The 24,648-nt window shown below is 45.6% G+C and overlaps 1 protein-coding gene across 1 annotated transcript in view; it reads right to left on the bottom strand.

Annotated features, from left to right (window-relative positions):
- The window catches only part of C6 (complement C6), a 141,121-nt gene that overhangs the window by 102,116 nt on the left and 14,357 nt on the right, over positions 1-24,648 (bottom strand). The window contains exons 4-5 of the mRNA XM_068250916.1: positions 22,973-23,117; positions 750-888 (exon numbers count right to left, since the gene is read on the bottom strand). Coding sequence (XP_068107017.1) covers positions 750-888; positions 22,973-23,117 — 284 coding nt within the window. The remainder of the gene's footprint in view (positions 1-749; positions 889-22,972; positions 23,118-24,648) is intronic.

Consider the following 24,648-nt stretch of genomic DNA (forward strand, 5'->3'; position numbering starts at 1 on the left):
TAGACAAAGATTAGTAGACAGACCCTATTCAGTGTGCAGCAGGGTCTTTTGTACAGCACTGCTCTACCCCCAGCCACTCTTCCATTCCCCAAGTGCTGTGCACTGTAGTAAATACTAAATAATAATAATCTGTGAAAACATGCACGTTTTATCACATAAGCGAATGTAATTGATAGACAAAATGCATACAGTGCTCCCCTGCTGTCTGTTTTTATCTGCATGGGGGAAAAACACATTCAAGTGAGCACTAGCCAATTGAATAACATTGGTTCCCAGTTTACCTGTGCAGAAAGCAAGGTGGAGGGGGAGAGGGGCCCCATTCAGAGTTTCGCAGGGGGGCCCTGTCAGTGGCGTAGCTAAGGAGCTGTGGGCCCCGATGCAAGTTTTACATGGGGCCCCCCAAGCACTCTATACATAACAATTGATACGGCATGCCGAAACCTGCCAATGGCAACTACAGTGTCAGAGGTGCAAGAAGAGGCTTGGAAACAGTTTGTTAGTGATTACTACTATTCACAGCATCTATAGAAATGATTATTATGAGCACAGGACCAATAGAGAGGTAATAATGTAGATGAGGGAGAGCCCTTCGGGGCCCCTCTGGCCCAAGGGCCCCGATGCGGTCGCTACCTCTGCACCCCCTATTGCTACGCCCCTGGGCCCTGTGATTTCTAGTTACGCCCCTGCTACAGTTGTTCTATCTAGGATCATCTATGTAACATTTTTCATTACAGCAGGATTCAACTTACCCATTGCCCATAATCTGAGCCCCCGGTATTGGCTTATAGGTCCTCTTTGTTGGGGGCTTCTTTTTGCAATTCCTTTCATCTGAATTGTCTCCGCAATCATTGTCTCCATTGCATTTCAGTTTTGTGTCAATACAGCGACCTGTTTTACAAAAATGAGGGGCATTAGAATACAGTTTGTAATGGTATCATATTTTTTATCTGAATATACGTCTCTTGCAAGGCAAGTACATCCTGCCTACACAGGCCCGGATTTACATCACAGGAGCCTATCAGCGCAGATGGACTGACACCCTACACTTTGGCCTCCACGAACCTACAAACCCCCACCAAACCACACCACAAATGTGCTTGCTGTCACTTCTCCCTTCCTTCCCCTGCCTGTCATAGGTTGCTAGAGATGTCCCTAAATACTGAGTGTACCTCTCTAGCTACCTAATACTACTTAGCTAGAAGAGCCCCCACATATTAGGTAGCTAGAGGTTCCCCAACTGAAGGGAGATCTTGTCAGTGGAATGCTGAGAACTGGGTGAGTAACCTCTCATTTATGCTCCACTTGGGACTCTGCATAGGGAAGGAGGGAGGCATTCAAGGAGGGGAGTTAGCCGCCTTTCCATCACCAGGCGCCTGTGAGCACATGCCTACAGTGCCTTATGGTACATCCAGCCCTGGGACTACACACTTCGCAACCACTCAAAAATAACTAGAGATTTTTCTTTTCTGTATAAAACTTTAAATGTAAATGTGTTGTTTACAACACATAGCACAACTTTCTGTCACTAGTCTAGCTACATGTCCATGGGCCTCAGTTTGTTAACAATTACCACTATTCAAAGCACATATTGGGCTTGATTCACTAAACCATGATAACTCATATCACGGCCGCGCTAGCGTTTTTGCGCGCATTCTCGTGTTTTTGCGTGCGAAAACGCTAGCGCGACCGTGATATGAGTTATCATTAGGGGTGGGACGACGAATCCTGCGAATCCACAAATCCCTCGAATATTAGGAAATATTCGAGATTCGTGGATTCGAATCCCGACGCCATTTTCCACTATACGAATCCGCCGAATCCCGACGCTGCATCACCGCGCATCCGCCGCTCCCCCCGCTCGCACTCGTCCTCCTCCGACCTCCATGTGGTTTAGAGCCTTGAATGTTAGCAGGCAGATCTTAAAATTGATTCTCCATTTTACTGGCAACCAGTGAAGAGTTTGCAGTACTGGGGTGATGTGTGAGCTGCGGGGGGGCATTGGCTAGGAGTCTGGCTGCAGCATTCTGTACTAGCTGTAAGGGGCGCAGAACCTTTTCTGTAGATCCGATGAACAGGGCGTTGCAGTAGTCTAGGCGGGAGGATACAAATGCATGAACCAGGGCAGGTAGGTCTTCAGCTGGGATAAGGTGTTTGATTTTCGCTATATTTCTTAGATGGAAGAAGGAAGACTTGACGACAGCTGATATCTGCTGTTTGAGTTTTAGATTTCCATCCAGGATCACCCCAAGGTTTCGCACAGAGTCTTTATACTGTACAGTATCTCCCCCAATTGCTAGTTTGAGGTGGTGAGCGTTTTGAACTTTATCCATCATGTGTGGACCACCTACCACCAACACCTCTGTTTTGTCAGAGTTCAGCCTCAGCCAGCTGGTGTTAATCCAATTTTGTAAATCCACTAGACACGCATTTATGGATGCTGATGGGTCTTGGGTGCCAGGCTTGAAGGACAGATACAGTTGTGTGTCATCTGCATAACAATGGTATCCTAGGCCATAGTTCTGGATTATTTTGCCCAGCGGGAGCATGTAGACTGCAAAGAGTAATGGTGATAGTACAGAACCCTGTGGAACTCCATAGGGAAGTGGCACTGGATTAGAGTAGTGTGTGCCCAGACATACTTGCTGTGTCCTGCCAGATAGGAAGGTCTGAAACCAGCTAAGAACATACCTACCTACCTACCTACCTAAAGGCCCCCTATACCTACCTAAAGGCCCCCTATACCTACCTAAAGGCCCCCTATATGTACCTACCTACCTACCTAAAGGCCCCTATACCTACCTAAAGGCCCCTATACCTACCTACCTACCTAAAGGCCCCTATACCTACCTACCTACCTAAAGGCTCCTATACCTACCTACCTACCTACAGGCCACTATACCTACCTACAGGCCTCAATACCTACCTACCTACCCACCTACCTACAGGCCCCCCATACGTACCTACCTACCTAAAGGCACCTATACCTACCTACCTACCTACCTGACACTATACCTACCTACCTACAGGCAACTATACCTACCTACAGGCCACTATACCTACCTACCTACCGGCCACTATCCTTACCTACCTACCTACAGGCCGCTATACCTACCTACCTACCTACAGGCCGCTATACCCACCTACCTACAGGCCCCTATACCTACCTAAAGGCCCCCTATACCTACCTAAAGGCCCCCTATACGTACCTACCTACCTAAAGGCCCCTATACCTACCTAAAGGCCCCTATACCTACCTACCTACCTAAAGGCCCCTATACCTACCTACCTACAGGCCACTATACCTACCTACAGGCCTCAATACTTACCTACCTACCCACCTACCTAAAGGCCCCCTATATGTACCTACCAACCTAAAGGCACATATACCTGCCTACCTACATACCTACCTATACTTAAGGCCCTATACCCTGCTACCTATACTGAAGGTCCCTTTACCTACCTACCTAAAGGCCCCTACACCTACCTACATACCTACCTATAATTAAGGCCCTATACCCTGCTACCTATACTGAAGGTCCCTTTACCTACCTACCTACCTAAAGGCCCCTATACCTACCTACCTACCACCTACCTATACTTAAGGCCCTATACCCTGCTACCTATACTGAAGGTCCCTTTACCTACCTACTTACCTACCTATACTGAAGGCACATGTACCTTACTACCTATACTGAAGGCCCCTATACCTAGCTACCTACCTATACTGAAGGCACATATACCCTGCTACCTATACTGAAGGCCCCTATACCTAGTTACCTACCAATACTGAAAGCACATGTACTGTGCTACCTATACTGGAGGCCCCTATACCTTGCTACCGATACTGAAGGCACATGTACCTTGCTACCGATACTGAAGGCCTCTATACCCTGCTACCTATCTATACTGAAGGCACATATACCCTGCTACCTATACTGAAGGCCCATATACCCTGCTACCTATACTGAAGGCCCATATACCCTGCTACCTATACTGAAGGACCATATACCCTGCTACCTATACTGAAGGCCCATATACCCTGCTACCTATACTGAAGGCCCATATACCCTGCTACCTATACTGAAGGCCCATATACCCTGCTACCTATACTGAAGGCCCATATACCCTGCTACCTATACTGAAGGCCCATATACCCTGCTACCTATACTGAAGGCCCATATACCCTGCTACCTATACTGAAGGCACATATACCCTGCTACCTATACTGAAGGCCCATATACCCTGCTACCTATACTGAAGGCCCATATACCTTGCTACCTATACTGAAGGCCCATATACCTTGCTACCTATACTGAAGGCCTCTATACCCTGCTACCTATACTGAAGGGCCATATACCCTGCTATCTATACTGAAGGCCCATATACCCTGCTACCTATACTGAAGGCCCATATACCCTGCTACCTATACTGAAGGCCCATATACCCTGCTACCTATACTGAAGGCCCATATACCCTGCTACCTATACTGAAGGCCCATATACCCTGCTACCTATACTGAAGGCCCATATACCCTGCTATCTATACTGAAGGCCCATATACCCTGCTATCTATACTGAAGGCCCATATACCCTGCTACCTATACTGAAGGCCCATATACCCTGCTACCTATACTGAAGGCCCATATACCCTGCTATCTATACTGAAGGCCCATATACCCTGCTACCTATACTGAAGGCCCATATACCCTGCTACCTATACTGAAGGCCCCTATACCCTGCTACCTATACTGAAGGCCCATATACCCTGCTACCTATACTGAAGGCCCATATACCCTGCTACCTATACTGAAGGCCCATATACCCTGCTACCTATACTGAAGGCCCATATACCCTGCTACCTATACTGAAGGCCCATATACCCTGCTACCTATACTGAAGGCCTCTATACCCTGCTACCTATACTGAAGGCCCATATACCCTGCTATCTATACTGAAGGCCCATATACCCTGCTACCTATACTGAAGGCCCATATACCCTGCTACCTATACTGAAGGCCCATATACCTTGCTACCTATACTGAAGGCCCATATACCTTGCTACCTATACTGAAGGCCTCTATACCCTGCTACCTATACTGAAGGCCCCTATACCTTGCTACCTATACTGAAAGCTACCAATATTGAAGGCACCCATACCTAGCTAGCTATACTGAAGGCACCTTTACCTCGCTACCTATGCCTGGGTACCTATACTGCGGGCAACTATACCACGGATCGCACAATTTTTATGTGCAGGATTCGTTAGATTCGGGATTCGAAAGATTCGAGATATTCGAGAACCTTTTTAGATTCGGATCCGGATTCGGATTCGAAGAAATTGTGGATTTATCCCATCCCTAGTTATCATGGTTTAGTGAATTAATCATCATTATCAGCATAGCAGCAATCAATAGCTAATGCAGTGACGGGGGGAGGGGTTAGAGCTATGCGGACCCTTCAGGTGAAGAGGACGCGCTTGCTCACTGAGAGGGAAAGAGTCACCCTTTGCCTCTCAGTGAGCAAACACCAGCGGCGCGAAACGGACGTCTGAGAAGGCATCTGACCTGGCGCCCACCTAGCCACTATCTGTATTGCCCACCACCGCTGACTGTAAGTTTTTAAATTTGCTACAATAAACTCCTGAATTGCAGTGCCAGCCTTGTCCTCTCTCTCTCTCCCCTTGCAACGCACACTATTGCATCTATTGCCAGAGCACGCATTCTTAAAGGAGCAGAGTCCAGCCTGTTACATGGGCATGTCCGGTCCCCTGTCTGAGTGATCCAAGAATGTTGGAGTCCACGCCTCTACACTTTTATTAATATATTGGCCTATTTTTTTATATTTTGTACTCTCCCTCCCCCTGCCAGCCAATCAGTGCAATTGGCTGTCATAGGCTTCATCCTATGACAGCGGATCGCTGTCTTGCCACCCAGGTGGGGCAGCCGTGTCACCCAGCTGTCCCCAGTACAGTGCTGCCATAGATCGCAGCTCTGTACAGACTAAATAGACGGCGGTTTTTCCATCTAACAGTCTCCTAGCGACGATCGCCGCTAGGAGGCTGATGACAGAGCTGACCTCCGTCATGTAAACGGCGATGCAAGCATCGGCGAGCGCAATCTCCTGCAAATCCCCGCCCCAGGACTGTAAGCCGATCGGTGTTAGGCGGTCCTGGGCCTGGCGCCACGTCCACGCCCATTGGCGTGACGCGGTCGCCTGGAGGTTGAAGGTAAACTGAGGTGAGAGGGAGATTGAGGGTGACCTGTTTATTTCCTTAAATGCACATTGCCTGGCAGTCCTGCTGATCCTCTGCCTCTAATACTTTTAGCCATAGACCCTGAACAAGCATGCAGATCAGATGTTTATGACATGCCTATCAGGTGTGTGATTTAGACCCTACTGACCAGAAAGATCAGCAGCACTACCAGGCAACTGGTATTGTTTAAGACTAAGAGGAAATAAATATGGCAGCCTCCATAGGTCTCACACCTCAGGTTCCTTTTAAAGGGAGCCTTAACTGAGAGGAATATGGATGTTTCCTTTTAAACAATACCAGTTGCTTTTCAGTCCTGCAGATCTCTTTGGCTGCAGTAGTGGCTGAATCCCACACCTGAAACAAGCATGCAGCTAATCCAGTCTGACTTCAGTCAGAGCACCTGATCTGTATACTTGTTGAGGCTAACGTATTAGAGACAAAGGATTAGCAGGAGAGTCAGGCCACTGCTATTAGTCTAAATGGAAAAATCCATATCCTTCTCAGTTTAGGTTTCCTTTAAGCTTTTGTAGAGTATAGTACCTCCAAGTGCAGAATTTACCATAAGGAACTGTAGGCATGTGCTTGGTGTTTTATTATTAGTATTTTTTTTTTATTTATATAGCGCCAACATCTTCCGTAGCGCTGTACATAGTAGAAACAAATAATGGGGAACAAATATACATACAAAATACAAGACATTGTACAGTCATGACATTGAATAGGATGAATACAGATACATACATAGTTGATGTGTAGTTGGTACATGTGCATATGTTAAAGTTACAGCAGTATGAGAAACACTAGGAGGAGGTCCCTGCCCTTGCGAGCTTACAATCTAGAGGGTAGTGGGGAGGAAACACAGGGGTTAGTGTGTGAGGCAGTGTGCCTTCAGTGCTGCCTATAGCAAATTATAGGGTTGTCTGAACAGGTGTGTTTTCAGAGTACGTTTGAAGGTTTCCAGACTCATGGCATGACGAACCGGCTGAGGGAGAGACTTCCAAAGGAAAGGGATAGCTCGTGAGAAGTCTTGGATGCGAAAGTGAGAGGAGGTGACTAGGCTGGAGGACAAAAGGGTCTCCTGTGAGGATTTGAGTATTTCCTCTCTTGCTGGGGGTTTAAAAGTTATTTTATTAATAAGTTATAATGTGTGAAAATATCTCTTGTTGGAAAATTCAGGAGAAAGGTTAATTGAATAGGGGCCCCTGGTCCATACACAATTAACTTTGTCGCCTGAGTTTTCTAGGGGATATTTTCACAACTTTTCATTGCATTTCAAAATTAATTTTAACTACTTCCCTACTATGGTCTTTTTCCCCTTCAGGACCAGAGCAATTTTCACCGTCCTCCTATTCATTCGCCAATAACTTTATAGCTACTTATCACAATGAAATGATCTATAGTTTGGTTTCTTTTCACCCCCAATTAGGCTTTCTTTTGGTGGGACATTTTGCTAAGAATTATTTTATTCTAAATACATTTTTAATGGGAATAACAAGAAATAAATTGAAAATAATCAATATTTCTCAGTTTTCGAACTTTATAGATTTAAAATAAAAAGTTCTACTTTGAATAAAACCCATACATTTTATTTACCCATTTGACCTGGTTATTGCAATGTTTCAAATATTTCCCTAGTACAATGTATGGTGGGAGCGAGCGCGGGGGCACGCGGTGGCCATTTGCGGCAATAGAATGATATCTACATCCCTGGGCAGTATCTGAAGCCCTGCAGGACGTAGATATACTGTCTAAAAAAACGTAAGTGGTTAAACCACCAGCAAGAAAGAAAATACTCAGAATAATTTTCATAGTACTTTTTAATCTACCTGTTGGTACTATTTCAATTGCCGAGTGCTGAAAAGTTATTTTAAACAGATTTATTTTCCATTTAATGCATCCCAGAATTTTATTTGCTTTAGCTGCTGCTGCTTGGCATTAAAAATGGTTATGCTTGCTGTACACCAGCGGTTCTGGATGCTAGTCTGGCTTACAGGGGCAAAAAGAGATAATTTCGTAGTGGTGCATTGTGGGTAACCACAAATGTTCACTGAAAGTTGAATTATTGCATGTTTCCTTCTGTTTTAAGAAGGCAAATCACACCAAGCATTACTTTTTAGTAGGACGGCTTTTCTGTCTCTTTTAGTCCCCTATACATTCCTAGTGGTTTAGGTCAACCCGGGCAGCTTGGTTACTCTGTTTAACTTTTTTTCAACCAGTATGCCCAAGTCCCTTTCCAAGTACAGCACAGAGATCAATCTACCTTCAGGATTCCTAAGTCATATCTTCTAATTTGACATTAAGGTGTCTCGGAGTGGACCTTTACAATGTGATGAGAAAAAAATCTCTTATTTAATGGTATCTGAATGTTTCTTTTTCAGTGACATTTCTAGTGAATTAACTGGTCAGAAGGAATGTACTTATGCACTTCCCAAAACGTATTGACCGTACAAAGGTTATTTTCATCCCATAATGTAAACATTTGTCTGTTTCTGGGAAGCTTGGTTTTCTGAGAGCGGACAGACTAGGTGGTTTATATTGAAGCTGAGTTTAATTTATTTTTGTACCAGAAACATTTAACCTTACACTACTATATTTTTACGTGGAATAATTTGAAAAGTAATTTTCCGAATAGTGTCCACTCTTGTAGTTAAATAAGTAGCAGTGTTGTACCATGTTAGCAATTAGTTAAATCAGGAAGTTTTGAATTATACCATTTATTAACCTCCCTGGCGGTACGTAGATGCGGTGGCTTCGTCCGCGGGAGGGATTTTTAAAATTAGAAGTGTTCTTTTTATGTTAGCTAGCACTAAGCTAGCTAACTGTGGCCCCCAAGTCCCCCGGCACCAGTCTGACCCCCCCCCCCCCGATCGCAGCCGGCAACACTCACCTGTCCGCGATCCCGCGAGAGCCGCAGCTTCCCAATTTGCTTCACTTGTCGCTATGGCGACGATCGGACATGGAGTCATGATGTCATCAACGTCATCACATCATTCACAGTTCCGATCCTCCCCATAGCGAAGCCGGGTCCTGATTGGGAGGCTGCACCATCGCGGGATTCCTGGCGGGGAAGTATACTGGAGGTGATCGGCAGCAATCAGAGGGGACCGGAGGCACTTGGGGGACATGGTTAGCTAGCGAAGCTCTAGCTTAACCACATACAACTATTTTTATTTTAAAAAATCCTCCCGGGGCCATGCGATCCCCTGCGGCGGGTAGCCCGACACTGTGTCGGGCTTACCGCCAGGAAGGTTAACTAACTTAACCTCCTTAGCGGTAACCCCAAGTCAGGCTTGGGCCAGAAATCCAAAGCTCAGAGGGGTAACCCTGAGCCTGACTTGTGGTAGCTGCCAGGAGGTATAGGCAAACACAAGGTTAAAAACATTTAAAGAGTAAGCTTTTGGTATCAGAAAATCGACCTGTATATTGGGTTGAAAACTTTCTCTTTGAATTTGTTAAAGTTAACATCCTGATTGCAAACTACCTGGTTAAGTGAGTAGTTGTAAATAGGAGAAGCCTTAAATGAACTCCAAGCTGGGGTAATATTACCGGAGTTCCAGTATTTGTAAGTGTGGCTGACAGGTAAGTAGTTCCAGAGTTTACGTGACCCCCATTGCCCCACTGGGCATAAGTCAAATAAAGAGGGGTTGGTGGAGGAGGAGGAGGAAGGAAGAAGTCAAGCCCCTCCTTCTCTTCTAGCCTCACTATGTTGGCGAAGGCTGCTCCCCCATAGTTACACCGGTGACAAATAGTATTGGGGGGAGCAGTTTGAAATTTGGCTTTGTAGCTCCCCCAGTGATGAATGATCATATTTTATTAGTTGTTTTCTTGTATCCACAAAGATAAGTGTAACGGTTGGTGTCAGCACACAGAGAGTATCTGATTATTGATGATCTGCAGTATCACCAACAATACAGATATATACCTGATTATTAGTGATCTGCAGAATCACCAATAATACAAGTATGGCTAACCTCTGGACACCTAATAAAGTGTAAGTGTTTGGGTGCAACCGTAACTTTAATGGATAATGAGACCTCACCAGGGGGTATAAACAGTACACTAGGCCTGTACTAACGTACCACCTCCCGCAAGCTGGAGGAGCACTACTAATGAGGCTGAATCTCCAGAGGAGCGAGTGATTCAGAATATACTGCAGGCAAATGAACACCCGAGGGGCGGGTGAGTCAAACTAACTGCAGCCTGCCAGACACAGTAACACTACAGTGACAGGTTACCTAACGAGCAAGTAATTAAGGCTGGACTATAGCCTAGCAGAACTGCTTCCACCAGCGGAGCTGGCGTAGTAACACCTCACCAGTGGCGAGGGCCCACTGGTGAGTAGAATGGTCAGGCAGGCAAGGTTCGGCAACAGAGAGGTAAGTATTAGCACAGGATCGTGAGACAAGAGAGTAATCGGAAATCAGTCAGAGGTTATGGAGAATTATGTTCTCTTTGGGTGGCACTGTTTGCTAATAATTATTTTATTCTATATGAAATTTTAATGGGAATAATAAGAAAAAAATTTAATAAATGCATTATTTATCAGTTTTCAGCCATTATAATTTTAAAATAAAACATGCTACTGTGGTTAAAACCCACACATTTTATTTGGCCATTTATCCCGGCTATTCCAACGTATAAATTATGTCCCTAGTACAATGTATAGCGACAATATTTTGGGGGAAATAAAGGTGTATTTTCTTTTTGTTAGTTTCCACCATATCACTAATAACAAGCCATTTTTTGCAAAAATAACCATATACCTTCATGACATGGATACACGGCCAGTTCAAGTAACAATTGGGCCCTAGGGCAAAATTAGCCTGGGGGCCCCCCAACAGACACCCCTGACCTAAAAGCATCATTAGAGGCCCTTTGTTGCAGCCAAATTTCCCTCCTGGGCCCCTGAGCTGGCTACTGACCCTCCCCCAATCACCTCCCAACTTAACAGAGTCTGCAGAGTCCCTGGGAAGCAACAGTTAAAATGGGGGAGGGACACCTTGGGGGCCCCTACAGGCTCTGGGGCCCTGTGGCAATTGCCCATTTTTTCCTATGGTAGCTCCGGCCCTGCATGGATATTAAAAAGTTGAGTCTCTAAAGTAACTATTTATGTATTTATTTTAAATGTCATATTTTTTTAATTGTTTTATTTTAGTTACTATGGGATGGGGGGGGGTAAAGGGTTAATTAATGGGGGATTTATTTTTATTTAATCTAATGTATGTAGGTGTATTCCTACTATTTAGCCACTAGATGTCCCTTCACTTTATTTCTGTGTACTGTGAACAGTACACAGGAAGTAATGTGTGTGTGTTTTTACTTTTAATTTGTTAATGACCGCCAGCATCTCAAAGATGCCGATGATCATTGATTACAGGCACTTTGATCGGCTTTAGGAACCCCTGTTCCCATTCAACCATCAGTGTAATAATGGGTGGCGAAGAGCATGCGCTGGGTGCATGTGGCTGCCTGGCTGGTGACCATGGCAGAGTACATATATCTATGCCCCTGAGGCTAAGATGAAGTCTCAAGTGGCTTAGATATACTGTAGTAAAACCAGGAACTGGTTATTATATACCATGAACATGAAACAACTCAGGTTTTCTACAAACATTTAGCTAACAAACATGTTTGGCTTCAGAGTTGATGAATTGTGTTGAAGTCTGGTGGGAAATGCGATTTTCCAAAGCTTTATTATCTTTGATGGATCTGACTGTTGCTCATCCTGCCCAGAAACATCAGAGGTGAGCGAGTGTAATAATTATCAGAAAAGAAACAGACGAGATGTTTCCTCTGGAAGGGAGCAGATGCTCGCTCTTGTCTCGGCGGGTTATCTCCGTGCACTCCCTCTAAGTAAACAGTTTGTTTTCTGAAACTGCGCAGTTCAAGTAGTTAAAAACAAAACCAAAAGCAGAAATAGAAGCGGATCTAGAGAAAAACATTTCACAAGCGGCCAAAGCCCAAATCTGATGTTATTGTAACGAGAACTTAACTGGCTCTGCCATGATTTTTATTTCCCAAGAGCTGACCCATTCTTAAATATTGGCAGACAGTCACAGCTACACATGGCCATGATCATTGTCAAGAGAACTTTGCTCTCAAATGTTTTAACTGTGACACAAACTTAAAGTGAACCTTAAAGGTGAACTTCAGCCTAAACAAACATACTGTCATCAAGTTACATTAGTTATGTTAATTAGAATAGATAGGTAATATAATCTCTTACCCACCCTGTTTTAAAACAACAGGCAAATGTTTGTGATTCATGGGGGCTGCCATCTTTGTCATGGGGGCAGCCATCTTTTTGGTTAAAAGGAGGTGAGAAGGAGCAGGAGACACAGTTCCAACTGTCCCGTGTCCTGATTACCCCTCCCAGCTGCACGTTCTAGGCTTCAAAAGTCAAAATTCAAAATGTAAAAAACAAAAATTGCACCAAAACAGCAGAACGAGAACAACAAAATCAGGAATCCCATCATGCTTTGCACAGCATCAGGGGAAAAAAGCCCAGGCAGTTTTCTTCTGTGCAGCTAAAAATGAGATTTGTATAAGAGAAACAAAGTTCTGATGCTGTGAAACTGTTAAAGAAACACAAAGCCTTTTCAGTGCTGCTGAGTTGATTTTTAGTTAAAGAGGTTCACTTTAAGTGAGAGGGATATGGAGGCTGACATAATACAATACAATACAAATTTCCTGGCTGACCAGTTGATCCTCTGCCTCAAAGACTTGTAGCCATAGACCCTGAACAAGCATCACATCAGGTGTTTCTGACAGCATGCTTTTTTTCAGGTGTCTGATTCAGACTCTACTGGTGCCAGAATGATCAGCAAGGCTGCCTGGCAGCTAGTATTGATTAAAATGAAATAAATATGGCAGCCTCCATATCCCTCTCCCTTCAGTTGTTCTTTCAAAGGACTCACGAGGTGAGAACCTAAATCTATCTACTTACCTGGCACTTCTTCCAGTCCTTACAAGTCATTCGGGTCCGTCCATCGCAGCTCTGGTCCCCTCCAGGGTCCCGCTGGCAGCCTTGTAAGGATCACCACCCCCGATAGGTCGATGCTTCTGTGCATGCGCATGTGAGCACCCACTGGCGTATGCTCCCACTTCACCACGTACTGCGCCTGTTGTTCTATTTTTGGGTCACTATTGTTTTGTAATCCACATTTTAAATCTTGGTTGACAGGGTTTTTTTAACACCATCTTCATAAAGGAGAGAAGAGGTATTTTTTGACTGGTGAACTAGGCTGGTAGTGCCACAATATATAAATATCCTAAACAATGGAAAATAATCTCCATTGAGATTCACTAAAGGTGCAAAAGTGGCCGACAACTGATATAAGTACGGTAAAACGGGCCATATTGTTGGATTGCATCTGATCGCAAAAACTGACAGTCAACAAAACCTATGTTAATAGGATCTGTTCATGCTGTCAGTCTGGAATGGATCTGTTTGATCCGTTCCAGCAAACACAGAATGCAAAAATCTGGCCTAAGCAGTTTTTACGGACATAAGATGTGTTTTCCACGGAAGCCTGTGGTGGAAACGCATCTGCTCCAGACTCCAACAAGACACAAAACACAATTGGAGCACAGGCCCGGATTTATATCACACAGGAGCCTATAGGCACAGAAGTCCTGATACCCCAGACTTTGCCCTCTATGAATCTACAAAATGCCTGCAGGTTGGCCCAGCTGTCACTTCTCCCTTACTTCCCTTGCCTGTTATACTAGCCACAGATGTAGTGCTCCTTAGTATTAGATAGCCAGAGGTACCTTCAGTATTAAGTAGCTAGTGGTGCTCTTGACGGAAGGGAGATTTCGGTAGTGGAATGCCAAGAGCAGAGTAAGTAACCTCTCATTTACACTCTTATCAGGACTCTGCATAGGGAAGGAGGGAGGGAGGCACTCGGGGAGGGAAGTGAGCCGCCTTTCCATCATCAGGTGCCTGTAGGCACATGCCTACAGTAGTGATGGGCGAACACCTGGATGTTCGGGTTCGGGAAAGTTCGCCGAACATGGCCGAGATGTTCGGCATGTTCGGGCCGAACCCCGAACTTTCCGAACATCCAGCTTTTGGGGGCCATATGGGGTCGCAGGCATAAGGGGGGAGCATGCCCCGATCGCGGGGGGGGGGGGGGGGGGGTCGGAAATTCCCCCCACCCCCTCCGCTAGCGCTCCCCCCTCTGCCCGCTTCCCCATACAAAAGTTTAAGCAAAGTACCTGTAGTGGATGGCCTGGCAGTGGGCGGCACTGTGGAGTGAGGAGGAGGAGTCCGGAGAGTGACGAGTTGAGGGAGGCCGGGCAGCGGGCGGTTCAGCGGAAGTACCCTTGTGGTACTTCCGCCCTTTCTCTGACCTCACGCCCGCTGCCCGGCCTCCCTCAACTCGTCACTCTCCGGACTCCTCCTCCTCACTCCACAGTGCCGCCCACTGCCAGGCCATCAACTACAGGTACTTTGCTTAAACTTTTGTATGGGGAAGCGGGCAGAGGGGGGAGCGCTAGCGGAGGGGGTGGGGGGAATTTCCGACCCCCCCCCCCGCGATCGGGGCATGCTCCCCCCTTATGCCTGCGACCCCATAGGGGGGCAGTATTCGGCCGAACAGGGCCCTGTTCGGCCGAACAGGGGCCCTGTTCGGCCCTGTTCGGAGGCCATTAGAAGTTCGGGGCGAACCCAAACTTAAAAGGCCGAACACCATCAGGTGTTCGGCCGAACGCGAACATCACCCGAACAGGGTGATGTTCTGCAGAACCCGAACAGTGGCGAACACTGTTCGCCCAACACTAGCCTACAGTGCCTTATGGTAATATGGCCCTGTCGGAGCAGACACAGCACTGTCTGCTCCAAATGGGCCCCTTGTGACCTGGCTCAGTATTAACCGATAATAAGCATTTCGGGGAAATAGGCCCTAAAGACACATAAGCATAACAGTTATTGATCTGTGAGTAAAATAATATAGGGCAATGACACACTAAAAAATATCACCTATAAATGGAGAGATAGGAGTTGTACATGGGGATGAAGTGCATATGCAGTATATAGTGCAAAAAAAAGCACTGGTCCTAGCCTCGTAGTTATTGACTGTTTGCACTATTGCCCTCCTATCTGAATGTGCAATGCTACTCCCACCGAAATACGGTGCAGTTGCAAAACTATTTACAGGCTGCTCCAAACCAACATGTTTCATCTAAGAGGCTTCATCAGCAGGGCCGGAGCTACCATAGGAAAAAATAGGCAGTTGCCCCAGGGCCCCAGAGCCTTTAGGGGCCTCCAAGTTGTCCCTCCCTATCTGAACTGTTGCTCCCCAGGGACACTGCAGAGTCTGTTAAGTTGGGGGGATGATTGGGGGAGGGTCAGCAGCCAGCTCAGGGGCCAAGGAGGGAAATTTGGCTGCAACAAAGGGCCTCTGATGACGCTTTTTGGTCAGGGTGGTGTCTGTTGGGGGCCCCCAGGCTAATCTTGCCCTAGGGCCCCATTGTTACTTGAACCGGCCCTGTTCATCAGGGTAAATTATAACACAGTTACGCAACATGTAAATCACCAGCTACCAAAAACCCAATAAAAGTTATGTTTTAACGTGTCTTTGAGGGCCCTAATCCCCCATTAGGGATATGTTTATCATTACTTACATCTCCTTAAACTATTTCTAGTCGTTTGCTTAATGTTAACCAAGCCTAAGAGGTAGGGTTAGGTAGCAGTTTAGTTGATTGGGATGATCCCACAAGTTCACTTATGAGGTATGATACTGTTTATTTGTAAACCACCACCTATAAATCACATGCTATCTTCACTATTTACACAGTCCAAGAGGAGAGCCCAAGAAAAGAAAACATTAAAATAAACTTCAATTCTAGAGGGGGGTAGCTAAACAAGTAGGGGCAACACACCAAAAAGAGGTCCAAAAAGCAGCAACACCGTGTATATATATATATAGAAATAATACAAAACTTATATCCAAAATTTCATGATAAATGTATACATCAGTTGAAAAATAGAGTTGGGCCGAACCTCCGATTTTAGGTTCGCGAACCGGGTTCGCGAACTTTTGCGGAAGGTTCGGTTCGCGTTAAAGTTCGCGAACCGCAGAAGACTTCAATGGGGATGCCAAGCAGCAGGTGAACACAGCTCCACTCCACCACTTCTACTGCAGTGACCCAGGTTAGCAAGACCAAAGGATACAGGACAGAGGAAATGGTCCGCACTTATCAGATAGAAGCAACCTTTATTGAGGACATATCCCAATTAAAATTCGACAGGCATCATAGCTGACATGTTTCGGACTCAACTGTCCTTAATCATAGCACACATACAAATGGCAGTTTAGACACATAAGTAGTAGTGTGGGCGTGTGGTGCCCGCCCTAGGATCATCCCCATTTGGGGAGTGGTTACTCCACAGGAAGTATGGCTGAGGATACCACAACCGCCCACACACACACATGCAAATAAAATTAGAATACATCCAAACTTTGAAATACATGTAAAAACAATTATATGTACAATCTAAAAACCAGGAGCAGGTAACCTGAAAGCTCCCAAAATGCAAGACAACAAAACCACATATTGGGAGGTAACAGCCTCAGCAGCTAGAGAAGAAAGATGACAGGGGGGGGGGGGGGGGTTTGAGTCAATGACACGGTTGTCTTGGGTCTGGACTCTGGAGGTCAGGGAAGGTATTACAACTAAGTAATGGTGGCCAAATCCCATCTGGCATTTAATCCATATGGGACTCTGGTGTTAAGCTTGAAGATCCACTCTGCCTCCTTTCTTAGAAGCCTTTTATACAAATCCCCTCCCCTTTTGGATGGCGTGACCTTCTCTATCCCGCAAAAGGAGAAACTAGTCATGCTCCCTCCATGAACCTCTCGGAAGTGCCTGGCGACATTGGTAATGTGAGTTGTGTGCCAATGTGCTCCTAAATAATGCTCTGCCACCCTCTGCCTCAAGGGCCTAGTGGTGCACCCCACGTACTGCAGGGAACATGCTCCACAGGAGATGAGGTACACCACATATCTTGTGCCACAATTAATAAACTGTGAAATGGGGAAACTTCTGCCACTAGTAGCAGAAACGGCAGTTTTAGATCTAGTATGAACGTGGCAGTATTTGCAGGTCGCCAGCCCACATCTGTGAGAACCAACTGTGGTTAACCACGTTTTGCCTGTGACCCCCGTGGTGAACATGCTGGGGGACAAAGTTTGACCCAAGGTTGGTGCACGTCTGCTTGCATATCTAACTCCATTGCTAAGTATGCTGGAAAGATCCATATCAGTTTGAAGCATTGGAAGATATTTAGCAATAATTGCATTCACCTGTCTATATTCACTTGAGTACATGGTGACAAAGGTTGGTTTCCAGGGTTCAGGATTCTGTGGTACCCGAGGATTGACCAATTCGGTCCTGGACTTCTTGGCTACTCTGTCCCTCCCCCTCTTAATACACCACTCTGGGTATCCCCTTGCTCTTAAGCGGAAAGCAGCTGTGTTTAGCTCTTGTTCCATGTGGTAAACGTCAGAGCAATTACGTTTCACCCTCGTGAACTCACCCACAGGAATACCACGAATTGTGTGTGTAGGGTGGCAGCTGTCTGCCCTTAAGACTGTATTGCCACTAGATGGTTTCCTGTAGGTAATGGTCAAGATGCTGCCCCGCTCTATATCGCCTCTTAATTCCAGATCTAAATAACTGATGGAGTCAGTACCCACCACATGTGTGAATTGGAGATTTAAATCATTTAGATTGAAGTACTCCATCAGGTCCCCAACTTGATCCACGTCACCCTTCCAAATAAGTAAGAGGTCGTCGATGTACCTCCCGTACCACACAACGTCCTCCATGCGACGGCAGGCACCCCCAAAGACGTAGCGCTCTTCCCACCATCCCATGTATAGGTTGGCTAGGGACGGGGAGAACTTAGCGCCCATGGAAGCGCCACGCCTCTGGAGGAAAAACCTGCCGTCAAACATGAAGTAATTGTGGGCCAGGAGGTACTCGACAGCCATGAGTATAAACGTGCAGAGATCTGCAGAGTAATTGGAATAACGGGTGAGGTGGAAATTGAGTGCCTGAAGGGCCAATGTGTGGGGAATACATGAGTACAATGACTTCACATCTATAGTAACCCACACATAGCCCCTCTTCCACTGGAAATTATCCAGACTGGCCAAAAGGTGCTTAGTATCCTTAACGTACCCAGGCAGCCGTCGGACAAGAGGCTGCAACAGGGAATCCACCCAGCAGCCCAGACGTTCGCCCAGGGACCCAATGCCTGCCACTATTGGTCTAATAATAATTTAATTGGGATATGTCTTCAATAAAGGTTGCTTCTATCTGATAAGTGCGGACCATTTCCTCTGTCCTGTATCCAATGGGGATGCCAACTTTGAAAAAAAAAATGTATGCTGGCCACAAAAGTGATGGAATAGATGTTTCAAGGGGTCTAACACCTGGAGGGGGGCATGGCGGAGTGGGATACACGCCAAAAGTCCCCAGGAAAAATCTGGATTTGACGCAAAGCAGCGTTTTAAGGGCAGAAATCATATTGAATGCTAAATGACAGGCCTAAAGTGCTTTAAAACATCTTGCATGTGTATACATCAATCAGGTAGTGTAATTAAGGTACTGCTTCACACTGACACACCAAACTGTTCACTGAACAGAACAGGTATACAGTGCCGGGTTCACTGAACAGAACAGGTATGCAGTGACGGGTTCACTGAACAGAACAGGTATACAGTGGCGGGTTCACTGAACAGAACAGGTATGCAGTGGCGGGTTCACTGAACAGAACAGGTATACAGTGGCGGGTTCACTGAACAGAACAGGTATACAGTGGCGGGTTCACTGAACAGAACAGGTATGCAGTGGCGGGTTCACTGAACAGTACAGGTATGCAGTGGCAGGTTCACTGAACAGGTATGCAGTGGTGGGTTCACAGTACAGGTATGCAGTGGTGGGTTCACAGAACAGGTATGCAGTGGTGGGTTCACAGAACAGGTATGCAGTGGTGGGTTCACAGAACAGGTATGCAGTGGTGGGTTCACAGAACAGGTATGCAGTGGTGGGTTCACAGAACAGGTATGCAGTGGTGGGTTCACAGAACAGGTATGCAGTGGTGGGTTCACTGAACAGGTATGCAGTGGTGGGTTCACAGAACAGGTATGCAGTGGTGGGTTCACAGAACAGGTATGCAGTGGTGGGTTCACAGTACAGGTATGCAGTGGTGGGTTCACAGTACAGGTATGCAGTGGTGGGTTCACAGAACAGGTATGCAGCCAGGGACAAGCTAAGCCTAACTAATCTTTCCCTATGAGAGAGAGTGTGCAGCAGCTCGCCCTACTCTCACTAATGCAGGCAGGCAGTGGCACATGAGTGACCGTAATGGCCGCCGCTGCCTGCCTTATATAAGGGGGGTGGGGCTCCAGGGGCTAGTGTAGCCTAATTGGCTACACTGGGCCTGCTGACTGTGATGTAGAGGGTCAAAGTTGACCCTCATGGTGCATTATGGGGCGAACCGAACTTCCGCAAAAGTTCGCCTGCGGGACGTGAACACGAACCACGGAAGTTTGCATGGAACCGTTCGCAGGCGAACCGTTCGGCCCAACTCTATTGAAAAACACTTAAAAAGCAATGACAAGTAACCAACCGCCTGTATAATGTCATACTGTATATAAAGTGCACAGGACACAATTCAAAAAGGTCAACCAACAAACAATGTTTTAGTCATGCAGTTCCTAAAAAGGACCCTGCTCTGGCTATGAAACCCGGGTTTTAGAGTGTCTGCAGTGCAATAGTAACAAAAGAATATATACTCAGTAAATAATGTGCTTTTTTGAAAATAAGCAATCATCTATGCATAAAGTAAATGATGAAGCAACTGGCCATGAGATGGAACAGGATACAAAAACAAGTGACAGCCATACGTGTAGTGCAACGTGCATGGACAATAATAAATATCAAGATACTTTGTCCCGGAATATAGCTATAACAGCTCATTTGCCTCTACTGGTGAATGTAAACTTTTATTGTGTTCACCAGCAGCAAATCATTACCCATAATGCCCAGCATGACCTTCAAACAAAGGTCAGCTGGGCTGAGATGGGCAATCAGAAGCCAGCTCTAGTAAACATGTGCAGGTGCTTGCGAATGCGCAATATTGTTGTTGTTTTTTTTTTTTTTTCGAATGTTCATGTGCAAATGTTTTGCATGCGATCTTGCATTCAATGATGCACACTTTGGATTTTACCTGCAAACCGCACCATTCCCAAGTTAGTATTAAATTAATGGAAACAACAGGGGAGTGGGGGGCCTGTATCGGAGGGTGGGTAAGTGGTTGCCCACCTCTCACCATAGCCCTAAAGCTTCAGGGACTGCTTCCCCAGAAGTCATGCCTCTGATATGCAGTGCTTTACAGAGGGCATACAGTTATTCATATAGGGCTCTGTTCTTCAAAGGGCCTCCCAGTCTAATGTCCCTGATACAGTATAGATTTTTTTTTTGAGGGAATAATGAATTAACCTACCGTGTTTCCCCGAAAATAAGACACTCTTATATTCATTTTACCCCCAAATAATGTAATAGGACTTATTTTCGGGGAGGGCTTCTGATCTCAGAGCAGCAAGACAAAATGCTATTTAGCAACTATGTGTTTTTATGCATTTTTCGTAATGCTGCATCTTTTACGCCACTTTATAGAGTATGCTGAATAATTCCTGTTCCTCCGAGGACCTCTCAACTCCGTACCATACTCGTAATATCCCTGCCACACTAAGGGGTATGCCAATAACCTACCAGTAGGGATGGCCCTGCCTAGGAGAATTCATGGAGAAGCATGTGATCAGTTTGGTCAGCTGATAGATTTGTAAGGTTCTGCTGGAATGCAGCAGCACGGTGGCCCCGGTTTGAATCCCGGCCAGGGCTCTGTCTGCAAGGAGTTTGTATATTCTCCCCATGTCTGCGTGGGTTTCCTCTGGGCACTCTGGCTTCTTCCCACATCCCAAAAACATACAGATAAGTTAATTGGCTTCTCCCTAAATTGGGCCTAGACTACCATACATACACTACATGATATAGACATAGACATGGATGGACAGTTAAGTGACAAGACAATATACTCTGTACAGTGCTGCATACAATGTCAGTGCTATATAAATACTAAATAATAATAATAATAATCAATGTTCCGTACTAGTGGCATGACTATATACTCTGAGCAGCACTGCAGAAGATTACACCGCTTATATGAATATTACATCTTTATCAACAACAAAGCACTGGCATTTTTCCCTGCAACTATTAAGCACCTTCCGTTGTAAAACAGACACCAACTGAACGAAAATGGAACGTAAACAGATCCATTGGAACGGAAAGCGAATCCGTTTACCAGAAAGTGCCGGTGTGAACCGACCTGTAACCTTTCAGAGATAAGCAATGGCAGTAAAGGAGTGTACACACAACTATAAAGTTTCCTTGTTAGATACCTGCCGATAATGCATGCCAGACCTGGGGTTTGATTAATATTGAAGTATATGGGAATCTTTTTTTTTTTTTTAAGCCAGATACTTACCCAAGGGGAGGGAAGGCTCTTGGTCCTATAGAGCCTTCCCTCTCCTCTCCCGGTGCCCTCGTTGTCCCGGCAGCTACTCCGTTTAAATCCACTGCCGTGGGAGGATTTTGGAAGTCTTCGGGAGCCGAGACCTCCCGAAAACAAGCGGCTCTATTCTGCGCATGGTGAGTGCTAGAGAGGGTGCTCACGCGTGCGTGGTCGCATACTGCTACGGGGGATCCAACGCTGGAACGGGCACTGGGATAGGAGCAGGAAGCCTCCCTCTCCTTAGGTAAGTATCTGTTTTTGTTTTTTAACCATGGTCCCATTGACTTTAACGTAAAAAAAATGACAGTGCTGAAACGTCAACACTTACAGGGCCGGCCTTAGGTTTCACCGCACCCTGAGCAAATACTGATTTTTGTGCCCCCCCCCTCCTCCCTCCCTCCCTCATCCTCTTCCCACGTGCATATACACACATGCACGCAGGTATACACACACACAGGCCCATATGCAATTCCCCTTTTCTCCTGAGATATCTCCTAGGACAGTGGTTCCCAACCTTTTTGATGTTGTGACACATCACGTCAGATGCTCAGATCACTGTGACACATCACGTATGTATAATAGAAAAAATACTATTAATAACCACAAATAGATGGAAAGAGTGCATTATCCTGAATACACTTAAAAATGAAGGGTAGAACCTTTCAGGAATATTAATAAAAAACAATCAGTGGGACAGTTAGCCGCCTCCCCCCATTTAGAATGATAGCACAGCACTGACAATTTGCACCAGGCATTATAGCCGCAGTGCGTCCCCCCAAAAAACGCCCTCAGACTCAGTATAGGTAGTTAGCCAGGTATAGGTGCCCCCAGTATAGGATCTCATGTGTAGGTGCCCTCAATATAGGTTGCCAAATATAGGTGCCCCCAGTATAGGAAGTCAGTTGAAGGTCTCCATCGCCCCCATAGGTAGCCAGGCGTAGGTGTCTCCAGTATAGGTAGCCAGGCGTTGGTGCCCTCAGTAAAGGTAGCCAGCTATAGGTGCCCCCAGTATAGGAAATCAGGTGTAGGTGCCCTCAGTATAGGCAACCAGCTATAGGCGCCCCCTTGGAAGCCGGCGCCCTGAGCGACCGCTCCGGTCGCTTATATCAAAGGCCGGCTATGAACACTTACCTGAGTCACACTGAAACTTCTTGGTGCAGTCTGCGTCTTCTATTTTGCATAATTGCGTTGGAACACATGGACGATTTTCTGACATGGGCTTATGGCAGCCCTCTCCTCCGAACTGAGATGGTCTTTCCAGCCTGCGGACACGATACTGAAAACATACACAGCTGGTATTTCAGTATGGGCTGCAGCTTAATATCTCCTTTTCACATTATTACTACAATCAATGGCTAAGGGCCCGTTTCACCTGGGGCTGCTTGTGCCCGATTTCACGCACACAAATGCAGATCCGGAATCTCAGCCTACTGAAATCAGTAGGTTACTTAAAAATTTGTGCACAGGAAAAAATTCTGAAGCACTGTTTCAGAATTTTGGACAACGCCTCCAAATCCCCATACCCATGCATGGCACGGCTACTTGGGACTCTGATGCGTAATCTGCATGCAAAAGCACTAGCGTCCATTTCAGAGATGGATGGCAAGTGCTAGAGGAAACCCGCACTTAAAGTACAACTGTAGTGAAAGGCATGTGGAGGATTTCTTTGGGTGGTACATTTTGCTAAGAATTATTTTTTTTAATGCATTTTAACAGGAAAAATAAGGAAAAAATGGAAAAAAAATAATTATTTCTGAGTTTTCTGCCATTATAGTGTTAAAATAATACATGCTGCAATAATTAAAACCCACACATTTTATTTGCCCATTTGTCCCGGTTATTGCAATGTTTAACCACTTTACCCCCGGCGGTACGAATTTCTCCGCACCTTTTTTCCCTCTTAAAAAACCAGGGACGGAGAAATCCGTACCTTCCGCGCTCCCGCCGCTGTCCGCGCTACCGCCGCTCGTGCGTGCGCACCCGCCGCTCGTGCACGCCGCCGCCCCCTTGCCCGGAGATCAATGAACGGGAAAATCCATTCCCGTTCGTTGATCTAAGCCCCCGCAATGATATGCTGCTTCTTTCAGAAACAGCGCGATCATTGTGAGTCTCCCAGCCTCCTACTGCTTCCTGTAAGCGTCCTTCCGGTCGCTTACAGGTCGCATGTAAACATACTCACTGTGGCCATCTTGTGTCCAAATAGTAAACTACACCCTAATGCATTTTACATATACAAATAAATTGTTTTACATAATAAATTAACTCATTACCTCCCACACTCCCCAATTTTTTTTTTTTTTTTGTAATTTAAAAAAAAAAAATATATATATATACAATAAAAAAAAAAAACATAAATAGTTACCTTAGGGACTGAACTTTTTAAATATTTATGTCAAGAGGGTATAACACTGTTACTTTATAAACTACGGGCTTGTAATTAGGGATGGACGCAAAACTGAAAAAAATGCACCTTTATTTCCAAATAAAATATTGGGGCCAAACATTGTGATAGGGACATAATTTAAACGGTTTTATAATCGGGAATAATGGGCAAATAAATTTCATGGGTTTTAATTACAGTAGCATGCATTATTTAATAACTATAATGGCCGAAAACTGACAATAATAATTTTTTCCCACATTTTTTCCTATTTTCCCCATTAAAACACATTTAGAATAAAATAATTCTTGGCATAATGTCCCACCTAAAGAAAGCCTAATTGGTGGCGGAAAAAACAAGATATAGTTCATTTCATTGCGATAAGTAATAATAAAGTTATAGACGAATGAATGGACGGAGCGCTGAA

The sequence above is a fragment of the Hyperolius riggenbachi genome, chromosome 1 (genome assembly GCF_040937935.1).
Source record: "Hyperolius riggenbachi isolate aHypRig1 chromosome 1, aHypRig1.pri, whole genome shotgun sequence".
NCBI lineage: Eukaryota > Metazoa > Chordata > Amphibia > Anura > Hyperoliidae > Hyperolius > Hyperolius riggenbachi.